The sequence below is a fragment of the Crocuta crocuta genome, unplaced genomic scaffold, assembly GCF_008692635.1.
Source record: "Crocuta crocuta isolate KB4526 unplaced genomic scaffold, BGI_CrCroc_1.0 scaffold457, whole genome shotgun sequence".
NCBI classification, from domain to species: Eukaryota; Metazoa; Chordata; class Mammalia; order Carnivora; family Hyaenidae; genus Crocuta; species Crocuta crocuta.
In genome coordinates this window covers 6,931,484-6,953,289 of record NW_027531318.1, presented here as the reverse complement: position 1 = coordinate 6,953,289, position 21,806 = coordinate 6,931,484, and the positions used below count along the sequence as shown (strand labels likewise).

The following is a 21,806-nucleotide window of genomic DNA, read 5'->3' as shown; positions in this document are numbered from 1 at the left end:
AATATTTGCAACACATATAACAGTATATCATGGACACATTAAGAATACGTCAAAATAATATGAAAGAGACAATCCAGTAGAAAAATGAGCAATGCATGTGAACAATTATAGAAGATGAATTTAAAATTGCTTGCCTTGGCTTACAGTTATAAAAAGTTAACTCAGAATGGATCAAAGATCTTAAACTTAGGAGCTAAAACCATAAAACCCTCAGAAGAAAACAGAAAATTTTTAGGACATTGGATTTGGTGGTGATTTCTTAGCTATGACCCAAAAGCACAGGCAGCAACAACAACAACAACAACAAATTGGACTTCATCAAAGTTAAAAACTTGTGCATCAGAGGACACTCTAGAGTGAAAAGACAACCCACAGAATGAGAGGAAGTAAATTGTAAATCATAATGTCTGATACAGAATTAGTGTCCAGAATATATGAAATCCTATCATGAACAGTTAAATGAAACAGCCTAGTTTCGATCTGAGCAAAGGATTTTGATAGATGTTTCTCCAAGGAAGCTGTTCTAGTGGCCAGTCAGTAAGCACATGAAAAGGTGTTCGTATTCCACACTTGTAGGATGACTATAAAAATAAGCAGCAATGAAAATAAGTGTTTTTGAGGATGTGGAGGAAAATTAGACCCCCATGTACATTTCCTGTAAGATTGCAAAATGATGCAGCTCCTGTGGGATACAATGTTTCCCTAAAAAAAAACAAGACCTAGAATTACCATAGGATCAAGCAATTCTGTGCTTAGGTTCATAGCCAAAAGAAGTGAAAGGGAATCAAACAGGTATTGATGCGTGGATGTTGTTCTTACCAGTGTTAATTTACAGTAGCCAAAAGGTGGAAAGAGTCCAAGTCTCCCATCAGCTGATCCAGGATGAGCAAAACGTGTTAGATAGACATGCAGTATTACCCTTAAAAAGGAAGGAAATTCTGACACACTGCAACATGGATGAGCCTTGAAGACCTTATGCTAAATGAAATAAGCCAGACACAAAAGGACAGATACTGTGTGATTCCACTACTGTGCACTACTTAGACTGGGCAAATTCATAGAGACAGAAATTAGAATAGTGGCTGGTAGGGCTTGGGGTGGTGAGGAATCCTTGTTTAATTGGCTACAGAATTTCTGTTTGGAGAGATGAAAACGTTTTGGAGATTAATGGTAGTGGTGTTTACATTGCACAATAATGTAAATAATGCCACTGAATTGTAAACCTAGAAATGACTAAAGTGGTAAATTTCACGGTGTATGTATTTTAACAGTATAAAAATTTTCCAGAGAAGGCTTTATCAATACAAATTGGAGAATATGATTAAAATGAGATTTTTTTTCACCCTTAAGATTAGTGACAGTTAACAGTTGAATGTGAGAAAGCACAATTGGTGGGGATATGTAAGTTGGTTATTGCAGGAGTCACTTTAATAAAATCTTAAAATTTTTTAAATGTTTATCCTTTATTTCTATTAGCCTAAAGATTTTCTCAGTTGAATAAAAAAGCAACTTGCAAAAATATATCCTGGTATATTTCATATCAGCACCATACGTATGTACCTCTGTGGGTGGATAGATAATTTAAAGTATTCATGAATTATCAAATTAAAAATAAGAGTCACAGATTATATTGCTGTCAGTAAGCTACCTTACAGGTTTTTTTTCTTTTATTATTCTGCTACACTTGAATACTTTGGTTTCCTTTGCAAATTCTCCATGTTGTAATTTTCATTGTAACACCACTACCACAAAATAGAACAAAACAGATTGTCCTTGTTGTATCAGTGGTTTGTGCTTGTTCTCATGTCCTGGTGGAGTATTATTACAGCAACTGTCCAAACATCATAAGAAATTAATGTTTTGAAATACAGTATAGTACTTTCACTCTAAGTGCTGTGTCTGTCTAGATCTTACTGTGTAGGTCAAAAAGGAATCACTTGGCATACCAGAATAATGTAGGTCAGAAATAGATTTTGACTTTGGTTTATGCTCTTGGATATTTTGGATGGGTGACTAGAATTAGAAGAGGTGAATGTTACTTTAAACCTTAACGACTCAGGGTATAGTAACAGATAAATGTGTGATTTATATGTGCAGTTTAGTCTTTAGTAGGTTCTGCCCCCTACTGGTAAGCATTGGAAATATAAATTTATATTTATAGGCATAAAGGGAAAGAAAACGGTTTTGTCAAAATGTATATACAAAAGTTAAAATCAGAGGATAACATATTTAAGGCTCATATTAAAGAATTGGTTAGAGATCTATAAATCAGAGAAATACCAGATGGGAAAGTGACTTAGTTAAGTTTAAAACTGCTTCAGGAAGAGACTAAAAAAATGCTTTTCAAAGGAGCGTAGGTTTTTTTTCTTTTTTTTTAATGCTTGGGAAAGTTTCTTCCTCCCTCCCTCCCTCCCTCCTTCCCTTCGGGAGAGCAAGAGACATCGTGAGCAGGGGAGAGTCAGAGAGGGAGACCCAGAATCTGAAGCAGGCTCTAGGCTCTGAGCTGGCAGTCAGCCCAAAGCCCGACGCCGGGCTCAAACCCACTAACCGTGAGATCATGACCTGAGCTGAGTCGGACACTGTCTGTCTGACTGAGCCACCCATGCGCCCTGGGGAAAGTTTGCTTTTAAAGGAATGAGACTAGAGGCCGATATTCTTTAAAAATGGAAGAGCCTATAGGGATGGTTTTGTAATGCAAAGTAGTGCATTTATTCTCTTATGTACATTCTGTCTTTAACTGTTTTCAAAGATCGAAGTTTTTGTTTACTTTGATAGACATTTGTATGAGCATGTTATTAAGTATATTAGCCTCACCTCCTAACAGATTAGATTCCAGATTGAAAGGTTTCAGACAGAAATATTCATTAAAAATAAACACGTGGTAGTACCTGGCTGGCTCAGTTGGAAGAGCCTGCAACTCGTGATCTTGGGGTTGTGAGTTCAACCCCCAAATGAGGTGTAGAGATTACTTAAATAAATTAAAACTTAAAGTTAACATGTCTACATAGAAAAAACTATATGTGATGACTATTTATTTATTCTGTTTCCTTTCTTACGTTTTTCTTTTTTTTTTAAATAAAGGTTGGGGGGATCAAGTGTAAGATATTTTTGAGAGACAGAGTGCACATGTGCGCACAAGAGACAGAATCCCAGGAAGGGCAGAGGGAGAGAGAGAAAGAGAAGCGGGGCATGAGCTCAGGTGACATGGGATTCAAATTCATGAATTGTGAAATCATGACCTGAGCTGAAGTCAGACACTTAGCGACTGAGCCATCCAGGTCCCTGATTGTAAGATTATTTAAAGTAAGTCTAAATAAGTTAAATTTATCTCTAAGACTATATACTGTTACTCCCCTTTTTGAACATAGCAAAAAGTGATCTGTTAATTATTTTGTCAGTTATTTACGGGTGGAGACCTTAGGCTTTCCTCCCCATTATCATAAGTTCTGCACCTAGAGGTTAAGAGGTTATGTGGACCTGGGCCTTTATGGCAGAATCAGGCACCCAATACTTGTTGATGCCATCTTTTGCCAAGTCCTATTTTTGTACCAGAGATACAGAGGTAAATACAGCAAAATTCCTTTCTTGAAAGAGTTCAAGTTCTAATAGAAGGGAAGGAGAATAAACCATATAATAGAAGATGTTGATTGCTATAATAGATCTGTTAGGGCAGTCAGAACTCAGTAAAGGTAGCCAACCAATATCTTTTGTGATATTTTAAGGATAAAACTAAGACTGCCTTTTGGGGTGGGTAGCATTTTATAATTATATTAATTATTAAGCTCCGTTATTCTCAGTTATACATGTAGATTGAGGCAAGTAATTTAAATGTATAACATGCAATGTGCTTTGGAAGGGCATTTGTATGGGTGTGTGTCTTAGAATGAGTGGAGCTATTAAAATAGCATGGAAATATTTATATGAGGAATCAAAAAGTAAAACCATACTTTATTAATTTCATACTAATTAATAATCTTATAAAACTTCAAATTTATCCTTATGTTAAATAAACATTAAACCTAGGAGTTAAGGATATTTAGGTTTTGTTACTTATTTTCTTTATAGTGATGTGTATTAGTTTTGTATTTTGGAATGTTTCCTTTTCTTGAAGGGTAACACTGAAAATTTTTTTTAAGCTGGCTTAATTTTTAAAATCTGTGGGTAGATTTAACAGCATCAAAATACATTTGAAAACAGTTTATACCTTCTTTAGCTCCTATCATTTAAAACAGAAGAAAGCCACAATAAAAGTTTAAAAAAAGTAACAAAGATCATTTTAGAGGTATACACATAAGTACTAATTTCATTGTTCGTGCAGAAAGTAAAAATACAGAACTTGTTTCATTTTAAACATTTACCAAGAGGCACCTGGGTGGCTGTCGGTTAAGCATGCGACTTTGGCTCACGTCATGATCTTGTGGTTCACAAGTTCTAGCTCCATGTCGGGCTCTGTGTTGACAGCTCAGAGCCTGGAGCCTGCTTTGGATTCTGTCTCCTTCTGTCTCTGCCTCTCTCTGTGTGTCTCTCTCAGAAATAAACATTAAAAAATTTTTCTTTAAATATTAACCAAGAATGCTCCTAAAGGGTGCACCTGGATGGCTTAGTCAGTTTAAGGACCTACTCTAGATCTCTCGATTTCAGCTCCAGTCATGATCTCAGGGTTGTGAGATCTGCTTCTTGTTGGGCTCCATGCTGACCCAAAGCCTGCTTGGGATTCTCTCTCCCCTTTCTCTGCCTTTCACGCTCACTCATGTGCTTGTTCATTGGCCCTCTCTCTCAAACTAAAAAAAAAACAAAAAACCAAAAAAGCCCCGTAAGCTATATGTTCTGTGTTGCCAAAGCTGACCTTTAAGGAATATGATCTGGAGAAAACTGTTAATATGGTCTTTACCCCAGAAAATGTACATAACTGACAGCATGTTTTCACAGAGAAAACCTTATTTCATTCAGGTTTCTGTATACTTGTCTTATGACTGCAGGACAGCAGGGTTGAACATGATAGGCATTCTGCTAGGCTTAGTAACCCTCTTCTAAAATGTGGGCATTACAAAAATTAAAATGTCTTACACTTTATGAATAGATCATAGTTGATCAATATAGCCTTGAAATGTATTTAGAGCAGCTATGAGGCCCATACTTGAGAGAGTTATTGCCCTTGGTTGTTTTGACTATTACAGTGGTGATGTTAAAAAAAAAAAAAAAAAAAAAACTAGAGTCCCTTTTCAGTAAGTTTGGTAGTAATTCCTACTTCTTTGGGGACATGAAGATTAAAGAATGTTTAGTTCTAAGAATTGGAAATGAGGATTTATAGTTACTAGGTAGCAGCATAACATTCCAGGACAGTGTTTCTGAAACTTTTTTGCATCATAATAGTCTTAATTTGGGTTATACAATGTATATATGAGCTTGAAAATCATCTTCAAGAAAAGGGTGTGTATGGGAAACTAAAGATATTTAAGCAAATCTTCATATTTAGTCTTTAGGCCAGTATTGTAAGAATATGTGTGAATAACTTGAATAGTTGGGTTGTAATGTTTTTTTACCCAGATGTCCTGTTTCTAACTCCTTTTTTCTTCTATTAAAGTTACTGTATTAGTAAAATTCCATGCTATGAAAATAGTTCGTGTTCATCTTTCTGTTGGTAGACACTTAGTTTTGTTTCTAGTTTTGTGCAAAATAAAAACTATTTTTTACTGTTATTAAAATTGTTGTATATTTCTCCCAATTTACATACATCAGAGTTTCTCTAAGGATATTCTACCTAAAGGGAATTTCTGGGTCATCAGGTGTGTGCGTCTCCACATTACCTAGATAATGCCCAGTTATTCTGCAGTGTGGTTACATCAATTTAGTGTCCATCAGAAATGATCCTGTTACTCCTTTTCAACATTTGATATTGTCAGATTTTTCAATTTTTGTCAGTGTGGTGAGCATAAAAGGATATCCTGTTGATTTGCATTTTCCTGATTATCAGTAAAGTTGATTATCTTGTGTTTTCTAAAGCCATTCAAGTTCCTTCTGTGAAATATCTTTTTATTTCATATCTTCTGTTCATTTTTCTATCCTGTAATTTGTCTTTCTTGATTTCTAGGTAAAGTACTTTGGTTATCAGTACTTTGAATGTAATTGGTTTGCTTTTTGTAATTTTCTGTATCTAGATTTCAAAGGTACTTTCCTGTTTTCCTCTCCTGGTTCTAATATAGAAGCCCAATTGGTTTTGTTTTAAATGTAGTTCTTTATACTGGTAAGACACATCTCACTAGCTGTGTTCTTTTTCTTCACAAATTTTGTGACTATATTAGCCCTGGTCTTTTTTAAATAAATTAATAGAATCAGCTAGTCAAATGCTGCCAGAAATTTTATTCAGGTTTTGATGGCAATGTCTTTGAATCTACACACGTAATTTGCAATGACGGCTTTCAGATGATGATAATTTTCCATGAATGTTATATTTATTTTTTGGTTTATTTTTAAATACTGAATATAGTATATTGAGATGCTTTTTAGTGCCAATAATTTTAAATGCTACAAATAGAAATAACTAATTGCCTTCTATAGTTAATTATAAAAGGAAACTATGTAATCTTAAAACTTGATTGTTAAGTATAAAAGTTCTAAGTAGGAGTCTTCTCCTTCATCCTTCCCCTATTCTGGAGGTGCTCACCATGGTGCCAATCTTGATTTGTATTCAGGCCATTGTCATGTTTGTTTTAGGAGGGTTATTACTGTGGTCATAAACATTTTCATCTTAAATTAAGTCCAGGAGAATTACATTGTCCCTTTATCCTATGAAAGCGTAGTTAATTTCATAACTCTGAAACAGCATTACCAGTAAACAGAGCATGGTACTTTGAGAATCAGACATGAATGTGGTTGAGTCACTGCTTTACCAGGTGTTGTGATTTCAAGCAAGTTCCATAATCTCTCTTGTTTAGTTTTTTCACCTGTGAAGTTGGGCTATAAAAATGGCTGATTTTCTAATCAGTCAAATAGTTACTGAGCCCCTTCTGTGCTACCTTGGAAAGATTAAATGAGGTTACTTGAATTAGGTGTTTGACACAAGACAGTTGCTTTTTGGCTGTCGGTTCCAGTTTTCTGTATTCAAGTAACTTTCTTCAGCCTTGTTCTCTCCTTTTTACTCAGAGTCTACGCCAGGAGACAAATCTGTATCACATTCTTGCACAACTCCTTCCACATCTTCTGCCTCTGGACTGAATCCCACATCTGCACCTCCAACATCAGCTTCAGCAATCCCGGTTTCTCCTGTTCCACAGTCCCCAATACCTCCATTACTCCAGGACCCAAACCTTCTTAGACAGTTGCTTCCTGCTTTGCAAGCCACACTGCAACTTAATAATTCTAATGTGGACATATCCAAAATAAATGAAGGTAAATTTTTATAGTAAAAACTTTTTGAAAATGCATTTGCATTGGTCTTTGTTTCATTTTGAAATTCACATTTGAACTTCATTCGTTAGGATTTATATCGCCTGTAATCCAAGGCCTTTGGTATTCTAATTGAATTAGCAATATTTGGATTTTTCTGTATATTATATAAGACTTGCTATGCACCTAGTAGTTACTGGAGATGAGTTGTGTTTGCCTAATGTGTATGGTGAATTTTTTTAAAGTAAAAACAGAGCATTTCCAAAAACTGATGGATGCAAAAATACTTGAATTCTAGCATATTTCAAAAAATCTCTTGTATTTGAGTAAATAATTGTTGGGAATATTAAAAATAAGCTAATTAATAGAAGTAGGAATTCAGGAATTCTTCTTAAAATACTTGAAAAAAATTTGAGATGTGAAATAATGGATAACATTTTTTTGGTTTTCCTAGTTAATTGCAATATTAATTCCAACTTCGCTTTTCAGTATGCTACTAAAGTATTTAGGTAGTCACCTCGAAGAAGTCCGAATAAAAGTGGATGTAGTTTTAATTCCCAAACCATTCAGATTCAAACAGTCCTAAGGACATTCCAGAATTTTGTTTAGAACAGTCAATTTTGATTTCTGTCCATTGTTGTCACAGAATATATTTAGCAGTAGTGTTAAGTGTTTTCTTTTTTCTTAAACGTGGAGTTATTTCAGGCTAGTTGGTCAATAATCTTCTGTTCTTATTGTACTTCTCTGTATTTTGATTTTATTGTGTGATTGGTAACTTATTTTATTAGGGAAAGTGAGGCTTTTAAACAGTTTGAAGAAATGATAGTGTAAGAAAATATCAACAGTAGAAAATCTTGTGCTTTGGAAATACATGGTATTCCTAAATTACCTAGCTGTTTAATGTCTGCTTTTAAAAGATTGTTGCAGTGGGTGTTGATGCAGGATTTGAGTGGTGAGTTTGTCTAATGAAGTATTTGGATGAAAAAGCTACCATTTATCCAGTTAATTCCAAGTAACATACTGAGCAGCACCTCAGCAAATCGAGGAATAGGTTTCTGGTTATATAATCAAAAATTCCAGTGAACTCTCTTTATTGTTTTTAAGAAGTCTCGGAGGAGTTTCTTTCACTGAATAACTAAATCTTAATGTGAAGGAAGCTACTGTTTTCCTTTGCTATAAACTGATTAAATTTCTTTTCTGTATCATCATTTCACATTTCTATTTTATTCCATTTTATTACTCCTATCTTCTAGAGTTCTAGTTTGAAACACTGCAGTTTTCTGTGGGTTCTTTTTGAGTTGTCAAGTTGTTACTAATGCCGAAAGTGCTTCTATGTTTCTATTTTAATTTAAGGTATAATATGTTTTTAGTTCTTACAGCAGCTGTGACACAAGCCTCATTGCAGTCTATAATTCATAAGTTTCTTACTGCTGGACCATCTGCTTTCAACATAACTTCTTTGATTTCTCAAGCTGCTCAGCTCTCTACACAAGGTATTCATATTCTTAGGTATCACTAGAATTGCATATTAACTTGGGGGGGGTTCATAGCAGAATTTTTTTTTTTTTTTAGTCTTTGAAGGGATTATAGTAATGATTTGATTGTTTGTTTTTAACACCAGTATATACAGCATTTTTATTTACTGTTTCTTTTTGAAATGAGGCAAGCATTGACATTTGTCTTGCGTTATTGCCATTAAATCTCTAATATATATTTAATTCAGAATTTAAGTTGCCAGTGAAATATTTTACTCCAAAGCTAAATGTAAACTGATATGTTCTCAGTTTTTGTGAGACACTGAATGTATTTTCAGAGTTGAAGTTTGGTTTCAGGTTTGATGGTAGATAGTTTTTGACCAGAGGATGCAGAAGTGCTCAAGTCTTGTCTTAAATAAGCCATTTCTCTTCTCTGTGAAGGTATCCAGTGGAAAGGGACATACATAGGAAGAAATGAATGGGCTACTTTGACTTGTCCCCCAGCCCCAATTCAGAAAATTGATAAACCTGAGCAGGAATATTGTTCTGAAATTAAGATGTAATAGTGAAAAGACATCTATCCTCTTCGTTAACCTCATGAGGCAGGAGATAAAGGGGGATAACCAGTCTTAAATGTAGAATAAGAAAGAGGAAATGAGGATGGTGAGAATGCCATCCCATGTAAGAATAGGTTAAGGCTTACCTACTTGCTCTAGACTAAAAAAGGTGTGGGGGGAGGCACCCGTTGGGTGTGCTTGTCTAATCCACGGCTAATTTAATCCATGTGGCCCCAGTGAATGTCTCAGATTCTTGACTTTCTCAGATAAGTGTTAGGAGTTCTCTTGGGGGGCATGGGGGGACCCGTGAAGAGGTGGAAAGACCTCTTCACATATAAACAGAGGTTTTGGTTTCTTTGAAATTAATTGCTTCACTTTTTTACAGCTCAGCCATCTAATCAGTCTCCAATGTCTTTAACTTCTGATGCTTCATCCCCAAGATCATATGTGTCTCCAAGAATAAGCACACCTCAGACTAACACAGTCCCTATCAAACCTTTGATTAGTACTCCTCCTGTTTCATCACAGCCAAAGGTATGTCACTTTTGAGGGAAATTTGGAAAAGAAACCACTCACTTTTGGAAAAACCCACTTAATGTTTTAGAATCTGTATCATAGAAAAAGCCCTCTTTGAGAATGTAGACGGTGGAGTGAATGAGGGGTAAGAATAGATGCAGGTTAGACTCTTGGTAAACTGAAGGCTAGAGTAGGGAGTTTCATCGGTGCTTCCTTTATACACTGATTCTTTTCTCTTAATGGCTTTGGGATTTGTGACCTGGAGAGTGGGATAAAGAAGGGTATACTAATTGTCTTAATGTTTGTAAAATTTTCTAAGTCTTAAAGTTGAGAGAACATTTTCCAGTGGCTCCTCCCACCCCATACTTTTATTTTAGAAAGGAGTCTGTTTCTGTGCTAAGACCTTTAACGTATATGTTTTACTTCACATCATGAGAATTGATGACTGCTTCATTTAATAGTTAAGAATATTAAGCCTTCAGTTAAATCCAGTTTTTTGTGATGGAGTCAGAATTTGAGACGTAGGTCTTTCTCACAGAACCCGTTTTACTAAGCTATACTGCCGGTGTTTGTTCAAGCAAAATCTTCTATGGATGGCTCCTCAGGGCACAGTTAGAGAGTTGCTGGTCCATTCTTTTTGGACTACGTAAACAGGACCACAACAATGCTGCACCCCAATTTTGTACTGCATCATTTGAGTCTTGCCTACAAATTCATAAACATAGCCCAGGATACTCATTCTTGGCTTTGTAGTCCTACTATCAGCAACACATTAAGAGATTTGGAAGTTGGTATGTACAAGTTGCATTTGTTTTTTCTTAATGGTAAGTTTAAGAAATTGTTTTTAGTTGTAAAAAGCGGGCTATTTCAGTCCTTTATGCCAAAGAATTTTTTATTGAAATAAAATCATAAGTAGAAGCCTAAAAATAAAAGTGCCTTGATACATAAGTTGAAATTGATGATAGGCCAACTTAGGTCTTCCTGTGGGCTCATCCCTTCCTTATTTCAGTCATTTATCTGTGCGTGTTTTAAGGTCAATCTGGATTGATTTTTAAAAATCTGATTTAAACTTGCTAGTTTATTGTGCAGTTTCTTATTGTTTGCCTGTATGTTGATGGGAGAATTGTGAGTTTCAGTTAAAGAGACTGTATTCTTAGAGCTTAAAACTTAACCTCAGGGTGGTATCTTAAGAGTACAATAAATGATTGAAAGTGAAGTGGTAGTGTTTAATAGTTAGGAAATTAACATTTCAAATCCTTTAAGCATATGGCTTTCAGTTTTTTGCATTCAAAAACTTCCAAGTTTTTATTTTTTCTTTTTTAGAGTGGACATTTGGTATTCTGTAGATCTTATAAAAATGTTCTTTCTAAAAGGACATCTTCTTTTACATTCAGAAGTTTACCGGGCTGCCCAGATTTGTTTGGGAGAAAATGAATCAAAAAGGAAAAGGAAAAAAAACAACAACAGAAAACACCAAAGTAACTGCTATTAGAGGATGTGACTTAGTCACAAAGGCACTTTGTGCCTTAATTTTGGGCTTATGTTTAAAACTACTTGTTTTCCCTCTCCATGGCATTTGAATCTGCATAGTATATATCGCTGCTGACAATCATGGGCCTCTTGTTCGACCTCTACAGGGTAGCATCTCTTTGAGGACCACTCCAGTTGAATTTTGCATAGGCCATACCTGTATCAATGTATAGACCAATTTACATGTTCTCTGCATCTGTGGTTGAAATTTAAGCAGCTGTATTTATGTGTTGTGTTAATAGTAATTTTTATTGATCTACATGTAACAGTAAATCAGAAGAGTTATTTTAGCATATTATAAAGATAACATTTTCCACAATATTAGGAGAACTAGTTTCTTAGACTGTTGTGCTAAGAAAGTAGTCTTTTTAAAAATAATTTATAGATGTTAGTTTATTTTTGAGGTGGGGGGAGAGGCAGAGAGAGGAGGAGACCCAGAATTCAAAGCAGGCTCCAGGCTCCAAGCTGTCAGTACAGAGCCTGATTCAGGGCTCAAACTCATGAGCCGCAAAATCATGACCTGAGCCAATGCTTAACCTAATCGGATAGGTTAACCTACTGAACCCCCAGACACCCAGAAAGTAGTCTTAATGGCATTGGGCCATTTTATGAAGAAATTAGATCATAGTCTCAAAACTGGACTCTCTTCTAACTACATGAACTTTGGGAACTTATTTGATTCTACTTCTTTAAATCTCTAGATTATTCACAGTTTAAGATTGTTCAGCAAGATTTGGAGGGGTGTATAGATTTGGGGGCCTTAAATTACCATGATTTATATACTATTAAATATGTCTGTATCACTAATGTTAATTTTATTATGAAACAGAATTAGGACAGTTTGTGTTATATTAAAAATTACTAAAGAATAGAAATAGGGACTTTTCATTGATAGTACTTTTGCTTTTATCTAGTTTCCATGGTATTTGTCTTATGTGATAGAAGGGTATCTCACCAGATTTTGACATTTCAGGTTAGTACTCCAGTAGTTAAGCAAGGACCGGTTTCACAATCGGCCACACAGCAGCCTGTAACTGCTGACAAGCAGCAAGGTCATGAACCTGTCTCTCCTCGAAGTCTTCAGCGCTCAAAGTAAGTTGATAGGTATTCACGCATTTTTTCCATAATGCATGCTGCATTGTTTGAATACTATAAATATATATACGTGTAATAGAACTTGATCTTGGAAGAATCTATGGATAGCCTTTGTATTATAAGATTTATAAAGGCAAATTCTATTATAAGTAGGTGATTATCTCTAGTAGTGAAGCTGGGTTATTTTTGAAGAAAGTTTTTCCTTTCTTTAGAATTTTACTTAGTGGAATATGATGGGATTAACAATATATAATGCTTGTATAAAGAGGGCACGTGATTTTATAATGCTTTACTTGTTGGAAATGACATCATTTTTAACCTCATAGCAGTTTTAGATTTAAGTGTATTAATGAAGCCAGAAGTGTTACATCTAAGACTTGGGCCAGTGTTTCCCAACTGGTCTGTGTCAGCGTTTCCTGATAGCTTGAATTTTGACCCCTGTGTGGATTGCTTGTCAGATAGGGCTTTGTTGTGTTGTCACTTTCTTTGTTAATTAACAGATACAACTTTAAATGATTTTCATTTGATTGATTTTCCTATTTTTATTTCTTGCTATGAGGTGGCAAAATAATTCAACTGTTGTTTTTATTGTTGTTTTCTAAACAAGCATTTCAGAACTTATACATCCAAATGAGAGTTGTTCCCTTCAAAATAATCACCTTGGGAAGCTGTCTTCTTACTCCAGCAATGTTGCCATTGCTCAGAACATTTTTGGGAAACTCTTCTTTTAAATTGTCTTTAGAGGCTGCAGTATTATTTTAAATATCCTCAGTGATGAAAACTCTTCATCCTTTGGGAGATTTAGTTTTTGGAAATAACTGAAATTCATTCAGAGCCAAGTCTGGTGAAGCAGGTAGGAAATCAACTTGGGTGATTAAATTTTTGGTTCTCACCACCATATCCCCAAACCCTAGCCCAAACCATACAGTTTTAAAAGAAGATAACCAATCTCGGAGTGTTACTTTTTTGGTCTTATTTTGCCACTAAATTCCTTCATTGCTCTCCAATAAAATGCCTGTATTTTGCTTCACATTATCTACCCTCTGATTCAATATTTCGTCCTGATGTTAAACAAAGACAATAGATTTTTTCCCCTCCTTATCTACATGTATTTAAAATACAATATTCAGTTGTGCCTTATTATATCTACAACTGCTAAAATGTGATCGTTTCTTAGTTACATTCTTATTAGTGTTTTTGGTGAACAAAATTAACAGGTTCTGCTGTCAAATTTAGAGAGCACTATTAGTTTAAATTTAACTGACATTAGTGTTACAAGGGCTCTTTCCCCCCCTAAAGTGTGTAGAGGAATACATGATATAAATACAGTTTGGATTTTAAAATCTATTTATTTGATATTAAAATAACAAATTTTTCTTAGGAATTTGGATATCTTTAAATTAATAGAAGGTATTGACATTCTCTAGGATGCTTACTTTTTAAAACATACTACACATTCAATTTTGTTTTCTCTTCCAGTAGCCAGAGAAGCCCGTCGCCTGGTCCAAATCATACTTCTAGTAGTAATGCATCAAATGCAACAGTTGTACCACAGAATTCATCTGCCCGACCTACATGTTCATTAACACCTACGCTAGCAGCACACTTCAATGAGAATCTCATAAAACACGTTCAAGGATGGCCTGCAGATCATGCAGAGAAGCAGGTATGTTACATGATTCACAAAGATGTTTTACCTTTGGATGAGTGACAAAAAACAACTTGTACTTTGAGAAAGGCTAATCCAAATGACTGAATTTAAGCTATATTTTAAAATAACTAACTTGAATTAGATTGTAGTCATTTTATAAAATATTTGATAAGTAACCATATGGTATTTATGAGGTGATTTTATTATATTAAAATAATTACTGTTATAGCTACTATTGTCAAATACTCAGCAGTTAGCAGCTGTGCTGAGTGCTTTGTTTTCTCTACTTCTTAAAATTGCTAACCATTGTAGATAATGAGTTTTCTCATTTACCAATGAGTCCATAAGACCAAATTCTATACCAAGGTCACTCAATTAAATCAGTGATCGGGACTCAAATCAAAGCCATTGTGCTCTTTCCACTTAGCTAGGCACTCTGATATTTCGAATTTGTTCGTACAATGAATCTTAAGACTGTCTCTCCACTAGACTGGCAACTAGAAGTAAGGAAACAGTTTTGCTTTGTAGTGAGGGACCTTTGGACATTCCAATTACTGCCATTGGCTTCTCCCTTTTAGCAGATTACTGAAATTTTCTCCCAAGTTCACAGAGATAATGTTGTGTGTCTTATGACACACAGTGAGAAAACAGTGAGGCCCTTTTATCAGTGTTACACCTGAACTTTACTCCAGCTGACTAAGCATCTTTTATTAACCACAAATCATGAGATCTGCTATCCTAGTGCTGTGTATTACTGAAATCAGAAGTACTATTTTCTCAAGAAGTTGAAGGGGAAATCTTTGAAAAGTACCTTCCACCATTAGCAATGTTTTTTTCTAACTCAATTTAATTTTTTTATTATTATTATTTTAACGTTTATTTATTTTAGAGAGAGAGCGAGCGAGCGCGCAGAAGCTGGAGAGGGGCAGAGAGAGAGAGAGAGAGAGAAAGGGAGACAGGATCCAAAGTAGGCTCTTATCAGCGAGCCCTGATGCTGGGTTTGAACTCAGGAACCAGGAGATCGTGACTTAACCTGAAGTCAGCTCCTCAACTGACTGAGCCACCCAGGCACCTCTAGTGATGGTTTTTTAAAAGGAAAAGAATTAGGGGTGCTTGGGTGGCTCAGTCAGTTAAGCGTTCAGCTCTTGATTTTGGCTCAGGTTATGATCTCATGGTTTTATAAGATCGAGCCTTGTGTCCACACAACATGCAGAGCCTGCTTGGGATTCTCTCTCCCTGTCTCTCTGCCCCTTCCCTGCTTGCGCGTGCAAGGTCTCTCAAGATAAGTAAAATAAACTTAAAAAAAGAAAAAAATTATTCTCTAATCTTGGCTTAAAGTTCTACTCAGAAGTTTGATGTGACTTATATTTTACATGGTATCTATTTAATTCTAGGCATCAAGATTGCGAGAAGAAGCCCATAATATGGGAAGTGTTCACATGTCAGAAATTTGTACTGAATTAAAAAATTTAAGATCTTTAGTCCGAGTATGTGAAATTCAAGCAACTTTGCGAGAGCAAAGGTAAGTTTTCATTTAAATACATTTTTGTTTGTCTTAGCATTGTATATCTTAAGTCAGAGAGAAGACTACAAATCAGATTTCCTTCTGAAATTTAAAGTTCCCTGTGGTAGATCATGTTCCATGAAACTGTAACTGCAATTTTATAATTTAATAATCTTCATGGTGGATGGTAATGGCATCTAGATTTTAATTCTCTAACCCATGGTAAATGCTTCATGCATTTAAAAAATAAAAAAGACTTTTTTTTTTTCCTTATGTTAGAACTCTGTAAGGTACAGAAATATTTAAAAAATAAAATGTTCAGGTGCCTAAGTGACTCAGTTGGCTAAGCGTCCAAATCTTGATTTCCACTCAGGTCATGATCCCATGGTTGTGAGATGAAGCTTCACATGGGGCTCTCCACTGAGCATGGACCTTTACTTAAGATTCTCCCTCTCCTCTTTCTGTCCCTCTCCACTTGTGCTTGCACGCTTTCTTTCCCAAAAACCCAACACACAAAGTGAAATGTTACAACACTGTATGTTAAGTATACTGGAATTTTAAAAAAAGTAAAAAAGTTTTTTAAAAGTGAAAAAGTGAAATGTTGACAGCAGCTAATTATAAAGGGTCTCTTTAAGTGAGCATAAGACTCAGAGGATACTTGTTTCGGTTGAAATTTCAAATCACTTTTTACATGGTGTTTGGATCACCTATGTATCCCTTGGAAATTACAGTAAGAACATAGTTGTCCAATAAGTATATCTATTTTCTGGATTGTTTTCACTTAAACTCTTATTGTCTCATATTTCTTAATCTAGTATCATACTCAGGTAAGGATACCTACACCCCAGTAAACAGTGTAGATATTTTTTTAATGCCTATTACAGAATCAAGGACAGACTTGTAATGGCTTCACATCCTGTCTGTGTAAGTCACTGGTTTATAGGCAGAGTTAATCTTAATATGAAATCACAAATATTTAGTAATTACTAAGTTGGAATTTATCGTAAACTTGGGAAAAGTAAGTCTTTATCTAATCTTGCAGTTACTAAACTATCTGGAGGTACATTTTGAATATCACCTGGGATTTGTTTACTCTAGGATTGATCGGAAAGTACTTCTAACAGCCCTAAAACTTGACTTCATTTTGGCTTGGTAAGACCAATGGTTTGACTGTAGGAACCTGTAGCCTCACTGACACAAGTGTACACTGGTAAATACCTGGCCGTTCCACTCTCTGATTATGCCTAACTCCCTGGTACAGGCGATAAATGTCCTACTTCACAGAAGAGTGGGGTCAGAAGGGGAACAGTTTTATGAAGTTGATGGAAATCTAGTTGGCTGTGGAGTTTGTGTTTTATTTTTTATTTTAAATATGTGTGTCAGTAGGACTTTGACTCAGCTCCATTTTTATGAGTCTGTATATTGAGAATTATCATTCAAAACAATTAGCCTCCTGCACCTAGTTAATTCTAGGCTTACTGGATTGTGGCCCAGAAATCATGCAGTCTAGGTTTATCTCATATTTAAGGTCTGCTGCCATTTGTGTGTGGGTCTCTGATGATGATATGGTGAACAAAGTACATTTTATAAGTCACTCTCTATATTGGGGTGCCTATGTGGCTCAGTTAATTAAGCATCTGGCTCTTGATTTCAGCTCAGGTCATGATCTCACGGTTTGTGAGTACAAGCCCGACATCGGGCTCTGTGCTGACAGTGTGGAGCCTACTTGGGATTCTGTCTCACTGCCCAGGCCCCACTCGTGCACACATGCTCACACTCTGTCTCTCAAAATAAATAAACTTAAAAATTTTTTAAATCTTTATATTCAAATTAATTGAAATTTTTAGGAAACTAGGAACATTCTAATTTTTGTCATCTTAATACTTTAATATGTATCAGACATTCAGCTAAGTAAATCCACTTTTAATTACTTAGTCTTAATTGTAGTTACTTTTATCTTTTTAAGATATATCTGTAGTTAAAATTTTGTTGGGTTTTTGATAACATTTACGTGAACTACTTGAGTTCTAATGCCTTCTTTTATTTTTCAGGATACTATTTTTGAGACAACAAATTAAGGAACTCGAAAAGCTAAAAAATCAGAATTCCTTCATGGTGTGAAGATGTGAATAATTGCACATGGTTTTTGCGTACAGGAACTGTAAATCTCTATTGCCCAACCTTAACATTTTTGAGCTGCATTTAAGTAGACTTTGGACCGTTAAGCTGGGCAAAGGAAATGACAAGGGGACGGGGTCTGTGAGAGTCAATTCAGGGGAAAGATACAAGATTGATTTGTAAAACCCTTGAAATGTAGATTTCTTGTAGATGTATTCTTCACGTTGTAAATATGTTTTGTAGAGTGAAGCCATGGGAAGCCATGTGTAACAGAGCTTAGACATCCAAAACTAATCAATGCTGAGGTGGCTAAATACCTAGCCTTTTACATGTAAACCTGTCTGCAAAATTAGCTTTTTTAAAAAAAATTTTTTGGGGGGTTAATTTATCATTCAGAAATCTTGCATTTTCAAAAATTCCGTGCAAGCGCCAGGCGATCTGTGTCTGAGGATACGATTTTGAACCATATGGGCAGTGTACAAATATCATGCAACAACTGTTTCCACACTTGCACCTGATCAAGAGCAGTGCTTCTCCATTTGTTTTGCAGAGAAATGTTTTTCATTTCCCGTGTGTGCCACTTCCCTCTGAAATCCTTGATCTGATTTTATCCATTTTTTTTTTTAAGGCTCCTCTTTTTCTCCTTTCTTAAGGCACTGTTGCTATGGCACTTTTCTATAACCTTTTCATTCCTGTGTACAGTAGCTTACAATTGCAGTGATTGAGCATAACCCACTTGTTTGTATAAATTATTGAAATCCATTTGCACCCTGTAAGAATGGACTTAAAAGTACTGCTGGGCATGTGTGCTGAAAGTACATTGATTGCTCAAATATAAAGAAATGGCCCAATGAACATGGTTGTGGGAGGGGAAAGAGGAAACAAAGCTAGTCAGATGTGAATTGTATCTGTTGTAATAAACATGTTAAAACAAACAAAAATTGTTATTTTTCTTTTCCTTCGGTCAATGCATATTAGAATTTGAACTACCTGGGGATTCTTTATCAGAACTATTCTTGTTGAATATTTATACTTAATTGAAATAATTCTTTAAGGGAGGTTTTGTTTAAAGCATATTAACAGGAAATTGTGTATAAGATATTTAATGAAAAAAGAAATTCAACAAGAATGATTAAGTCACTTCCCAAGTGGTTGTCATTTGTTATAAACCCTGGTTTAACCTGTCTTGCTATTATGACATTTCATTTTGAAGGATGTTTGTGTTGTAGCTAACTGTTCAAGTCTGGTGCTGACTGCTGTTCTTAGCCATCACAAAACGCTAAATTTGTGTAATTGGAGCTTCCTTCTGTTACCTGGAAATGGTGGGAAAGCTCAGCTTTGTATATTGTTTCCTAAAGTATATTAAAATAAAAAAAGAAACTATTGCTACTATAAAATTACCTTGGCTTTTTTTTTCTTTTCTAAAGTATTGATCACATGGCCTTAGCATGACACTGCCAGTATGCTGTCAAATCACAGGGGTTTCTTTATGCAGAAAATTTCATTTTAATTTCAAAATCTTACCGATTTAGAGATGTTTTTTCATCTTGAGGCAGATGTATTTATGTGCTTTCAGAACTGCCAGCACCAAGGGCTTATTTTGTGATGTTAGACGTCTGTGTTACTGCATTCTGGGACGCGGAAATTCCAAAATTGCTCTTGTGCTTCAAGCATATTTAAAGTGTAGAAAGATAATGCTCCAACCTTTCAATAAACTTTTTAAAAAAGTAAGCTGTGATAGTATGTATGATATTTTCTAAAATACATAAATGTTCCAGTGTAATTAAGAGGAATTAAAATCATCTACTGGAAACTGATTTTTTTTTTATTGTAATTTGAGCTTCCTTTTAAAAATGTAAGAAAAGACAACTGTCAGATTCTATCATCATGGAATGTTAATACCTGTAAGATTGTTAACATTTGCTGGGCTTGATTAGTGCATGTAAATGAAACTCCAAAGAGCGATGTTAAGCTAGAACTCTTCCTGATGGAGTCCTGTATCTTTTCCTGGAAAGAAGTGAGCAGTTTGTGATGTAGTAGGCAAATGTTTCCTGGTCAGATGGCAACTTGACTTGTGCTTTAAGGTCAATTTGAATTTCATTTGCTGATAGTTTATGGATCTGTGTCACCTTATTCATTTGCTTTGAAAAAATGTTTACATCCCTAAGTGAATTGCTCACATATATATATAGGAGAAGATGCCTAATATGAAATTTCTTGGTGAATTTTTAAACAATTAAAATTTTTGTGGAAATATTTTTACAATATTTGATTCACTTATTATTCTGTAGTAAATTATCGTAATTATTGCGCTCAATACATTGTGTCCAGCTATGAACCTTCTTGAGATAACCAGAGAATATTTCTTAAAGTAGGCATAATATCAAAGAATACTCTTCATACAGTTGGCCTGTTGCCATGGCTTTGAACACGTATCTCATTTTGATGGGCACCTGGTCTCAGATGATTTGAAGATAGGAATGCAGAGAGCCCCTAGGAAACCTCAGGGTTTTTATTTTTAAAAGGACGTTAGCAGTCTTCTATTCAAACCTTAAAAACTGGTGTTATAATAAAATGTATTTTGTGAAGGTGAGTCTATGTTAGACAGTCTTTCCCCTGAAGAACCAGATTTCCTACTTTTACATTGTTTCCTGCTTAACTGGTTTGACTAATTTTTAAATTTTAAAACATGGGACTATGACTCCAGATTTTCAGCACACTGAAAACATTCCTCACCTCTTTTTAGAGACCTGATGATGGTTTTAATAACCGAATGGTTACTAATAACAAACGAATGGTCTTACCTTCTAAATTTTATATACATTTCACACTTCTAAAATCTTAGGAGGTGCTTAAAACTTTGCAAAGTGAATTGTTAACCCCATTTCAAACAACCTATTTAAACATAGCTTTAAGGAATTATTTCAGAGAGGGGGCACAAGGTAATTTATTCTGCAAACCAGGACTATTGTAGTTTAGGACTTAAAGCTACTGTATTTAGATGTGGGGTTTGAATATACAGATTTCTTTTCACTATCTGTAAATATGGCTATATTCTTGTATTTGTACTGGTGTACAAAATGACATTTAAAGTAATAAATATGTTTTGACTATATTGTGCAGTTATTTCAGAACAGTCTTGAAAGTCTGAGAATGCATAATGTGCATTTGAGTAAGAAACTAACTGCAGAAATTTTACTGCAATTTAGTAGTTTCAATATAATTTAATTGCACTATTTTAATGAAAATTTTGGCTTTTAAAAATCTTTTGAGATCTTCAGATCCTCTTCTAATTTGCTGTACCCTTTTTTCCTGACCTCTGAGTTTTGGGAGTGCACTAAAAGTCTGTTTAGGTGATCGCATCCAGGCCCTTGGCTCTAAGAATCCCACTCTTAGGCCAGTTTCATCCAAATTACCTCCAGTCTTGAACAACTCTGAGCAGCAGTGTAGCTACTTCCCTTAACATTGCAAATTCTAAAAATCAAGAAAAGAACTCTTGTGCCTCAGACTTTATTTTCTAGTGTCTCCATTTTCAGTAATTGATACCATCATTCCCCATTGCTTGAGACCCAAACAGAGGAAGCATCCTTTATTTGTCTAGTGCCCTCTATTTAACCCATCAAACCTTGTCTCCAAAATTTATTTTGGATCTGAGCGCACATTATCTTCATGTTGACCCCTATTCTAACCCACGATCATCTGTGAGCCAACCAGACTACTGACATGACCTCCTCAACTTTTCTCTGCTTACCACCACCACCACCACTACCACCACACATACCTAGTCTGTTCTCTATACCAGAGAGAAGTCAGAAGCATGTATCGTTTCGTTCATAATCTTCCAATGATTTCACATACAACAAAGTCCAAACTTCTCACTGTGGCTTGTGCTCAAGGCCCTGAATTCGCACTAGATTCTCCCTCTCACTGCAGTTGCACCTCAGGGTTTTTGAAATTTCTGTGTGGAAAGTCTG

The 21,806-nt window shown here is 35.2% G+C and overlaps 1 protein-coding gene across 3 annotated transcripts in view; it reads left to right on the top strand.

The window, feature by feature from the left end:
- Positions 1 to 20,090, top strand: part of WAC (WW domain containing adaptor with coiled-coil) — a 78,313-nt gene extending 58,223 nt beyond the window's left edge. For 2 of the 3 annotated variants that reach the window (XM_077771788.1, XM_077771787.1), the window contains 7 exons: positions 7,144 to 7,389; positions 8,757 to 8,879; positions 9,804 to 9,952; positions 12,438 to 12,556; positions 14,039 to 14,225; positions 15,605 to 15,732; positions 17,766 to 20,090. In XM_077771788.1, the coding sequence (XP_077627914.1) occupies positions 7,144 to 7,389; positions 8,757 to 8,879; positions 9,804 to 9,952; positions 12,438 to 12,556; positions 14,039 to 14,225; positions 15,605 to 15,732; positions 17,766 to 17,835 (1,022 nt within the window). In that variant the 3' untranslated portion in view covers positions 17,836 to 20,090. Of the gene's footprint in view, positions 1 to 7,143; positions 7,390 to 8,756; positions 8,880 to 9,803; positions 9,953 to 12,437; positions 12,557 to 13,166; positions 13,413 to 14,038; positions 14,226 to 15,604; positions 15,733 to 17,765 lie in introns of those variants that run through there. The other variant, XR_013336991.1, reaches the window with a different exon arrangement.
- The last annotated feature ends 1,716 nt before the right edge of the window (positions 20,091 to 21,806 follow it).